The sequence below is a fragment of the Jatropha curcas genome, chromosome 7, assembly GCF_041381405.1.
Source record: "Jatropha curcas cultivar XTBG-Jc1 chromosome 7, XTBG_Jcur_1.0, whole genome shotgun sequence".
Lineage (NCBI taxonomy): Eukaryota > Viridiplantae > Streptophyta > Magnoliopsida > Malpighiales > Euphorbiaceae > Jatropha > Jatropha curcas.
Genome location: NC_143157.1, coordinates 1,657,460 through 1,667,810, shown reverse-complemented (window position 1 = coordinate 1,667,810; position 10,351 = coordinate 1,657,460). Strand labels below are relative to the sequence as shown.

General features: G+C 34.3%; 2 protein-coding genes and 1 long non-coding RNA gene across 9 annotated transcripts; 2 read left to right on the top strand and 1 right to left on the bottom strand.

The window, feature by feature from the left end:
* The first annotated feature begins 3,143 nt into the window (after nt 1-3,143).
* Nucleotides 3,144-6,990, top strand: LOC105630035 (uncharacterized). 3 transcript variants are annotated; one of them, XM_037636741.2, is made up of 3 exons: nt 3,144-3,791; nt 3,925-4,000; nt 6,817-6,990. In XM_037636741.2, the coding sequence occupies exons 1-3, from the start codon at nt 3,229-3,231 to the stop codon at nt 6,988-6,990; spliced, it is 813 nt and encodes a 270-aa protein (XP_037492669.1). In that variant the 5' UTR covers nt 3,144-3,228. The 3 variants fall into 3 exon arrangements, with proteins under 3 accessions (XP_037492669.1, XP_037492670.1, XP_012067114.3); XM_037636742.2 differs by lacking the exon at nt 6,817-6,990 and adding an exon at nt 5,051-5,599 and having other exon boundaries at nt 3,155-3,791; XM_012211724.4 differs by lacking the exon at nt 6,817-6,990 and adding an exon at nt 4,148-4,784 and having other exon boundaries at nt 3,161-3,791.
* Nucleotides 4,068-8,473, bottom strand: LOC105630036 (putative CoA ligase CCL12). 5 transcript variants are annotated; one of them, XR_005177443.2, is made up of 6 exons: nt 7,871-8,473; nt 7,688-7,782; nt 6,244-6,444; nt 5,980-6,069; nt 5,034-5,317; nt 4,068-4,561 (listed from the first exon to the last, which is right to left on the bottom strand). XR_005177443.2 is itself a non-coding variant. In XM_012211725.4 (4 exons), the coding sequence occupies exons 1-3, from the start codon at nt 7,745-7,747 to the stop codon at nt 6,007-6,009; spliced, it is 324 nt and encodes a 107-aa protein (XP_012067115.1). In that variant the 5' UTR covers nt 7,748-8,468; the 3' UTR covers nt 4,068-4,561; nt 5,980-6,006. The 5 variants fall into 5 exon arrangements, 1 of the variants encoding a protein (XP_012067115.1); XR_016321731.1 differs by having other exon boundaries at nt 7,688-8,471; XR_016321732.1 differs by having other exon boundaries at nt 5,034-5,236; nt 7,688-8,471.
* On the top strand, nt 8,141-10,059 carry LOC149494538 (uncharacterized). The gene is made up of 2 exons (XR_016321734.1): nt 8,141-8,271; nt 8,509-10,059. It is a non-coding gene; the product is annotated as an uncharacterized LOC149494538 (long non-coding RNA).
* Nucleotides 10,060-10,351: the final 292 nt, after the last annotated feature.

Genomic DNA, 10,351 nt, shown 5'->3' with positions numbered 1-10,351 from the left:
AATAAATGGTGTATAATAATATTTGCACATAAATGACCAAATAAATAAGGGGGACTGCTGATAATGTATAATAATAATATATACAAAAGATTAATATACAAATCTTAAATTCCTAAATAAACTCTAACTAACAGATAACATAGGATTGTTATTATCCTTATCCCAATATAATTACTCCTCTTCTAATATATTTTTCCCAAATCAATTATAGCAAAGGGCTAATTTTCAATTCCAATAGTTAACAATTTGTTTTATTTATTAGACTCCAACTTTATTGATTTTGGCAAAATAATATTTTTTTTTAATAAAATTTTGCCAAAAAATGTAAATTTAAGCCCTTTTAGGATTACATGTTTGAAAATTTATTAAGAATAAAAAATAGGAATTATGAAATAATTTTCCTTCACAATATTTTACAAATATTAAAAGTAAACATGTAGTTAATCTAAAGAATATGCCTTTTTTTAATTAAATAATTCATTGAGTAAATCAAATTCTATTGAAATTGTTGATATAGGCATTTCAGTCTTTTTATTAATTTCATATCCATTCTTTTACTAAATACATGATCAAGAATCTTATTACCTATTAGTATTCCATTCCATTCCATATTTTATTTTTTTGATGTGTACTAAACGTGGCCTTGCAATACTCTATTCTCAACTAAAAATTGAACTAAATTGACTCAAACACAGAAAATTGGTGATGTATTTGTGAAAGACTTGTTGAGCATGTCAGTGATTGCTTGTTAAACATTTGATGAGATTTGATCTTGCCGTTTGAGATGGGGGTATAGAACACCAAAAGAGTCAGTTGTTGATAATGTGATTGTTGTTAGGAGAGCTTGCCAAATGAGTTGGAAGCTGCTCACGAGTGCAATGTTGAAATATGTAAAAGCTCGGCGGAAGGAATACCAGACTGCATTTGGTATTTTAGGCCGTGGGCAATGTTAAGGAAGAGTTAAGCTCGGAGGAAGGAATATTAGTCTACAGCTGATATTTTAGGCCGTGGGCTATGGTAAAACAAAATTTTAAACCTGGTCGATAGACTATCATCATAAAGAATGATATGTCAGACCGTGGGCAAATGCAGAGAAGAGAAAAGAAAAGAGATCAAAATGGACTGCCTAAGATGAGCTAAGATATTTGTGTTTTGTCAAAATGGATTGCCTCGGATGAGGATTCAGGTAATTATTCTAGAAATTTGATTACTGATCAGTTTGGACTTAGAAAACCGATTGATTTTCAGTTTTAGTTTAGTTACCATGTATAACTAATAAAATTTATTCTTAAGTTCAACATAATCAATTTGATTTGACCCATCGGTGTTATCTAGTTTTTTTTAAGTCAATTTAGTAATTGGTCATGTGTTTACAATTGACTGATAAGTGTTATTTTTATAGTATTTTTAATACTGTTTTTATTAGGATTTTTATTTTTTTTTTGATTACTTTAATTAGTTTTTATTTAATTTTATTTATGTTTTTGTTTAAAGCTTCCTTGAATCACATTTTACTTGATGTTGGGGAATTTTGTTGCATTTTTATAGAAAACTAGCCAAAAATACAGAAAGTGTACCTAAGCAAAAAGGTTGGCACGCCTTGGGCGTGTTATCCATCACCCCCGTGCTATGTTCAAGATAAATTCAATAGAGGTTCAAAGTCTAGTACACCCAAGCCGTGCCAGATAGCACGCTCGTGCTGAATGCCTGACTTCTTATTGGGCCGAAAACGATAACTCTAGCCCGTGCCACTTGCATGGACCCATATGAGATGCTTTTCTGACGTGCCAATCAAGTTTAAATCCTATTTAAATGCTGGAAGAGTCCTAATTGGGAAGAAATACAAAGCCTAAATAGTTTCCTATTTCCAAAAGATTTCTTACTCAATAGAGATTCGCTTTCCTAAACGAATACGAAGATATTCCAGAAAGTCTATATAAAGAGAGAGACTAGCCATGATCAGGGGTCAAATCCATTCATTGTATATACCATCTCTTGTTCTATTGTTTTCTACATAATTTTCTCTCTTTTCAAGACTTCAAGTATTCAAGTTGGTGTCAAGATTCAAGGAAGCCGTTCAAGCCTATCGTTGACTAGTTTTTACTTCTAAACTCTATTTTTGTTTATTATTCTTTATGAGATTATTTACAAGTTTAATTAAGTTTTATTTAATTACTGTGTCGAACTAAACTCTCATACTAGGGATTTGATGTAGCTTAATTTCGATTTCAATTTATAATATTAGATTTGCTTTTCTTTGTTCAAGGTATAATTTATTATTGAACTTAATGCTTCCAGGCAGAGTTTTCCCTTGAATTGATTTATTTCATTAATCACTATCGGGAGAAGGGTTTTTGATATGAAAAATGTAATAAATTACATGGGAATAATAACTTGATGCAGAATCCATATGGTTTGACTCATGTGGGTTTTCATAAGTTAACGACCTTAGGTTATCAATTCATAAACAAACTATAAAACTTAATGATTCAATTTATGTTTGATTGCACTATTGGAAGATAGGTAATTAGACAGAGTTAAAATAGCTAATAATACATTGGAAGAGCTTGTTAGTGATTTTAGAGTTATCTCCCCTACTTGAACAATTAAAACTAATTAACAAACTAATAAAATAAATTGAATAGAATTAAGTGAAATCAAAATCTCTAGTAGTTTTTAATCCTTGGTTTTTTTTCATCGAATTGCCTTACTTGATTTCTTTTATTTCTCTTTTACTCATTTAGAATTTCGTTAAAATAATTCTCCCTATTGCCATCTGAATAATAGTAAGTTAAAACAATTTTGATATTTGGTATACAATTCTTATGGGACGATACTCTACTTATTTTTTACTACTTGTAGCGATTTCGTACACTTGCGAAAAAGCCTGTCATTGACCTAATCCATGGCTTACATTTGGTTGACAGAAACTACTTAGAAAGACGAAAATGAAAGAAAAAAGGGCCACCAACTTACTTGGAAAGACCCTAAATCCTAATGGGTTAATAAGCGCGTACCTTTAATGGGTTCTTGGAAATTTCTTAACAATATAGAACCTGTTTTTGTCCAGTCTACGAAGGTGGAACGAAAGAGAGGAAAGAAAAAGAAATTATTTTTTATGGTGAATATTTTAGAATTTAGTAGAATTGCAAAAATGCAAATTTCTGATTATAAATACTAATAAAATCAAAGACACAGTAGCAGATTCTGATTAGCAGCAAGAAAGAAATGAATTGCTTTATTTTCCGGCAAGAAAGCTCTTTTGACATTCAGCATCCAACAACAAATCTATCATTAACCACCAAACAAACAACGATCTCTGATACAAACTCTTTCTCTCTAAATTCCTTCTCTCACTCTGTTTCCTCTCCATCAGCCAATTCATTGACCATCGACACGGCTGAATCGCGTGTGGGCTCAGTTTCTCGTGCACTAGCAGCAACATATGAGGCACAGAATTCCGGCGATGGTCCGTCAGTAACTATCCAGAAACGGCCGCGTTTCGGGTGGACGCCATGTCCGATTTCAAATGACGAGTTTGATAGGCATATTTCCTGCAATCTAAATCTGACTCTTGGACCTTCTACACTTCAAGCCAATAGGAGTCCTTATTCAGCTGGGATGCCTGATCCGCATCAGGAATTTCCCAAATCTCCAGAACTAAAGTTTAATGATAATGGTAAAGAATTTCATATGTTGGTTATTTCTGATGGCAGAAATGGTAATCAAGGGCCTGTCACAAATGATGTACCCCAGGACCGGGATTTGGAAGTATCCTCGGATTTTCTGAGGTAAATATAAAGAAATAGGCTATTTTAGTTTTTGTCGTGCCGTCGTAGCATCAACCCTTTTTGGGATCATCTATAGTTACGGTTTCAGAGTATTGAGTTGATGTTTGTTTTTCCTGGTATTTTCTTGTCGCAGTGCAAATCATATTGCTGAGGCTATGGCTATGCGCTCGCAAATAGAAGTTCAAAAACGGTTGCATGAACAACTTGAGGTATGCCATACTTTGTATTAACTGAAGGCAAATGAACAGGGTATATACATATATGGAATTAAAAAAATTACCAGGAATTGAAATTTAGATATCTATTCCCAAATGCAATATTCATCCAAAAAATATATTTGAATATGCTTGACATAGGTACAAAAAGCCCTTCAGCGACGGATTGAGGGACACGAAAGGTATTTGAGAAAGATCATCAATGAAGGATACTCCAAAATAATTAAGGGGGATGAGGAAAAATTTTAAAAATAATTAAAAGGGGGCCAAAACAAAAAAAAAGAAAATGTTTTGCAAGGCTTAAAAAAATTTCTAGATGTTGGTTGGTCTGGTTCTTCTCAGTGGAAGAATAGCAGAAAACTAGTAGTGCCGTTCTTTCCCTCAGAAGCTTGTCATTGCCATCGTCGACCAATTCATATCAGGACTCCGAGCTGTAGCCACCACCTTCCCCCAATGGTTGTCAATCAACGTCCCCAATCAGATGAGCCTAAACATAGTAACTTGTCATCAGTCTCATCATTATCATCAAGTAGAAAGCCACTGATAGCTGTAACTCTGCAAAACGAGCATCTGATAAGAAGATCTGTGTAGAAGAGAAATCAGAATCAACAATAGGAAAGGGTGTGGTTAAAAATCAGATCATATCTTAATTATAAAAGCATTTGTCAAAAAAATTGTGAATATGTTGTGTTTCCCTAAATGCAGTGAGTTGAAAATGATTGTGGTGGCCCCAAATAGTTTAATATCTAGATTTCTCCGGTTCATCCGATTTCACTTATGATTTTTTTTAAGTCAATTCAAATTGAAGCAACAGCAACCTTCAGTTCATGTTTTAATTGATCCGTGTCATAAGTATGAAGAAGGGAGTTAGAAGGAAAGAAATTCTATGAGAATGTTTATTTCAGTGTATTAGAAAAAGTACAAGTGAGCCTGTTTATATAATAGCAATACAGAGGAGTTAGTCCTCTCTTCTAGCTGATTCACAAGCATAATAACACGAGTAAATTAAGATTACTTAATTTAATACCGTTTCTATGACATTAGGTGCTCCAAATAAGGGCTTCCACCAAGGTATGAAGCTCATTTGATTCAATATTTTAGAGGCCAGCCTCAGCTCAACCCAAATGACATAAAAATGGGAGGCACTCAACCAGAGACAGATAGGCACTGAGATACTTTCATCCCATCTCATTTTGGGGCAGAATCAATTGCTTACTTCACTTCTCATACCTGACAGTGACACCATTCAGTTGCTACTTGCAGATCATTCTCCAAGCAAACTTTGAATGAACTCTTATAAGGGGTTGCTCTCTGCTAAAACTAAAACTAAACAATCAGTAGTTTTATATGCAAATGCCACCACTTACGTGGGCCTACTAGCAAGACAATAGTTAAGTCAGTTCCTTTGCCCTGACATTATCCTTGACAAAACATGTTAATTGTTTTTGACTCAGATCAACTGTGCTTATCTGAAGCAATGTTAAGGTTTTATGGAATCTTAACAAATCAATTATTAGTCAGTTGATGACTGAAACTTGTTCAACCAGCAACATGTTCTCTGCTTTCGTTAGGAGTCATCATTTGTTTCAAAAAGTCGATTTTTCAAAAGCTGGGATTTCTGAGAACCAATTCAGTTTGCTATCTATTTTCGCAAATGCCAATAGCATTTAGAAACATTAATCTTTTTGATTGCACATTTGAACCACCAAAAAACATGATGCACTGTTACCTAAGGATGCAGACATAACCATGACTTCCTTGGTGTATTCTACAATTCAATTCAAGTTAATCACACAAAAACAATATGCAGCTCCAAAGGAGCATTTTGCAATTTCGTCTCCATAAGATTTGTTGCATTATGGACCTTATTGTAGCAGCAGCATCCAAAGTAAAGGGCCCAGTTAAGACGATTTAATTTCATATAAAAGGTTTCACATCACAACAATTATCAAAATTTAGAAAGTGCTTTTTACCTATGCAATGGAAATTTTCGTACTCCTCTAGGCAGGTATCAGAGCCCCAAAAGAGTAAGGAGGAGACAGAGACAGAGTATCATATGCAGACTGAAACAGAACACGTGTTAGATACAGGTCCATTTAGGATGCGAAGGAAAAAGATGTATCTTCAGCATACAAAAGTCTCATAGAGGAATCATGTATACTGTAGACCAAGTAACTTCAAATCCTTTCGGAAATTTCACTGTTTTCAAGCACTACGACATGAAAACTAAAACTTACCTGAGTAAAGATAGCTTCAGCATTGAAAATATGCAAACCACTGGCAATTTCCTTGGCTGCAAAGCTGTCAGCTATCAATAAAACAACAAATCCTGCTAATTCAGTAGCCAAGTATGTAACAACAGCATTGACTGTCATTGGCATGTCAATTGCCATCGCATCGCCCTTTGTAAACATTGCATCTAGTGCATTAGCCACCAACTGCAACTCAACATGTATAAGTAGAAAATGGTAAAAACTCTCTTTTGTCACAATTTTACAAAGTGAAAATATTATTTATAGTTTCTTTAACTTCTTTTAGAAACAGCCCATGATAGAATTGGAACCGAATTATAAATCAGACACCCATTTGAATCCAATGTTAACGAAATTATTATCATTCTATCATGTTACCCTATTGAAACCGAAGCATAGAGCATACAAAAAAAAAAAAAAAAGAACTATTAGATTCGTACAAGGACATGGAATATTATATAACCTGTTCTTGAAGTTCTTTCAATGTCATATGATTCACTTTGGAATTATCATTTTCATCTCTCTACACAATTGCTACAATCTCATCTTTTTTTCTAGGATGACTTGCAGACTGCAAACAGCATTCAGCAGTATTCAGAACTGAACCTGGCAGCCATGTTCTCCGATGTTTCAATTTGTCAGTGGTGTCAAGAGTACACTTTTGGGCTTGATGAAATACAAATGAAAGCTCTCTTAGAACAATTGACCAATAAGCCTGGAAATCATTTGTAAGCACCAGATTGAGTAGAAAATGCAACTTACAAAAGACAAAACACTTCATTCTCTTAGTTTTACCTAAAATGATATACACAGATGAAGTAATTGCTTACTTCAGGATATTGAATAGAGTATTTCTGAAAGAGGTTAAAATTTGTTACAAAGAACCTACGAACCTAGGTCCATTGATTTCCCCTGCACGTCCTAAGTTTGTTCCTTTTGAGTGACGTCTGACATACATATAACAATTGGAAATTTGAATCAGTTAGTAGAAGATAACCAGTGTTTGACTTATTGATTGAGCATCTTATTGCTCTGGTTCGGTTTCGGTTTCATGAAGTCCAAAATGATAAACTTTAAAACTGAACCGAAAAATTAACTAAAAACAGACTGACCCAGTTAGGTTTGAGTCGATTTTGGTTTTAAAAGTTCAAACTAATTGATGCCACAGCAATCAACTAAATTTTGCATTGATCAATTTTTATTATTCTCAATGATTGCTCTCATTTTGAACCCTAAATGAATTTCAACATCACGTTATAATTCTCAGTAGTTTGACGTAAATAGATAGCCTAATTAAGTCAGAAAAAAAGAAAATTTCTACTAATTCCGACAGTAGACTTTTTCCAACATTTTTCTAGAAATAATAAGAGTAAAATTAAGAAATAATAAGAGAGAGGTGAGAAAAAATATATAAATTTGACAAACTTACCCTTGTCTTCTGCCACAAGCTCGAGCAAGTTTGCAGATTTGCCAACTTCCCTCTTTCCATGTAACAGTGGACTCACGACAAATTAATTATTTTCCCTGTACTTAATATATATGCAACATAACAGCTTCATATCCTTTAGAAGCTTTTATTACAACAAACTAAACAATAATCCTACTCTCTTACCTAATTAAAAATGGCTTCACCTGTAAATATCCCCGACTAGCCACTGACTCCAGCCGCCCAGAGGCAAACACCATAGTCCACTGCGTATTTGGCGTTAAACACCACATGGACATTGACACTATGAAAACAACCATAGAAAACACTCTCATGTGCCTTTAGCCAAGATTTTGCAGTCTTTTTGTCCATGACAAGGATGTATTCGAGCTTTGGAGAAGAGAAATAAATAAAAATACACAGAGATGGTGGAGGTGGAGATGATGAAGGCGGCGGTGGAGAAGTTGGCGGAGGTGGGGATGTTGATGGTGGAGGGATCTTCTATTTTAATCACTGGGCTCTCTTTCGGCCGTTTCTGCTTCGTTTCTTTCGGGTACTCTCACTTGGCGTGCTTTTGGGTCCTCCAGGTTCCTCCTCGTTGCCTCGTTTCTTTTTTTCTTTTTTTTCTTTTCGTTTTTAATGGGTTTTGTGGTTGATTACAATATTCAATTGTTTTCTTTTTCTTAAATTGTTATTTATTTGGCTTTGTTCTATAATTGTTTTTATGTTTATATTAATAAACTGATTGATTGGTTATTAAAGGGTATCTTTTTCTTAATTGATTTTATCATTTTTTTTTTTTTAATATATTGTTGTACTTTCAGGCACTACAGCTACAAAAGATAAAATGGCGCAAAAGGGAGCAAAGGAGAGTAAAAAGGGGACCAAGCTCGAGTTAAAATGACCAAGGGTGTTTTTGTCATTTCATTATGACTTAATAGAAAAATGGGACCAAGCATGGTTAAGGAAATGCCAAGAATGGTCCAATTGGGGCCATTGGGCGTGATCCAATTGGAGTTGGGTTTCATGAGCGCCAATAGGCAACCCAAAGGTATCCAACTCCTATCACTAATTGTGCTTAAATTACCAAGCTACCGCAGTGGGCGGAGAACGGAAAGCTGAAGCTCCGCCCACAGACCAGCCCATATATCGTGGTTATATTCCCATCCGATCACTGCACCAGATACCCCCTCTCCCTCTCTATTTCTCTGTTAATCCAGCTCTCTTTCCATTCTTCCATTTCACCGCACCAGATCTTATGCGGATGCAATTGAAAATAATAGAAGCACGCAATCAATTTTCATCAGTAATGATGAGTAAAGAACAAGATTTAGCAGAGAAGAACCCAAAAACCCGTTTCTGCCGGTTCTCCCGATTTCTGGATTTGTCCGGTTTGTATAGAATCAATCTGATTTTTCAAGTAAATTCAGATTGATGCGACCCACCGGTACCATTCAATTTTTTAAAACATCGGTTTGACAAATTACCTAATCAAACAAATATGAGCCACTAACCACTTACTTTAATTACTTTTTGTATTAGCCGTTGGTTCATGAGAAATTACTCAGAAAGACCAAAATCAAAGACCCTCAAGGCTCTAGCACTATAAGTTTCGGATTAGCATCGATTCTCTTCGAAGACAAAAGAAGAAATGAATTGCTTTGTTTTCCAGCAAGAAAGCTGTTTCCAAAATCAGCATCCAAAAACAAATCTATCACTAACCACAAAACAAACAACAATCTCTAATACAAACTCTTATTCTCTAAATTCCTTCTCTTACTCAGTTTCCTCTCCATCAGCAGATTCATTGACCATCGACACGGCTGAATCGCATGTAGGTCCAGTTTCCCGTGTAGCAGCAGCAGCAACAACATATGAGGCCGATTCATCCTGCGATCTAAATCTCACTCTCGCATCTTCTACACTTCAAGCCAATTGGAATCCTTATTCAGCTAGGACGGCTGTACCACATCACGAATTTCGCAGATCTCGAGAATCAAAGTCTAATGATAATGGTAAAGAATTCGATATGATGGTTAGTTCAAATCACAGGAATGGTGGAAATGGGGACAATAGTTTATCTTCATCGAAGGAGGCCTCAAATAACTTTCAAGCGCCTACCGCTGCAATTGCTAGAGTAAACGATTTATTCTGGGAACGGTTTCTAACTGAACGGCCTAACAATCAAGAGCCTGCTGCGGTAAATGATGTATTACCGGCTGTACCTGCTAGAGTAAACGATGAATTCTTGGAACAGTCAAACGATGAATTCTTGGAACAGTTACTCGCTGTAGTTTGACGTAAAGTAATTCAATTGAATTTTTTATAAAATTATATTCGGAATTATTCTTAAATAAAAATTTATTTGTCTTTAATTACTATAAATATACTTAATATAATAATTTAATAAAAATAAATAATAAACACCGTTTATATTCTATTATATGTAATATAATAACTTTATTTTAAATAATAGAATTCATATAAATAAATGCAATCACATCTCATCCTAATTAATTAAGTATTAATATTATATATAGGTTTCTGTGATATATATTATAATTATAAAATTCTTGAAAATAGTTGCAATTAAATTAAATATTATATGATTAAGAGTATAATTTTAATATATGATAATTTATTAGGGCACAATTGATAAATTTAATC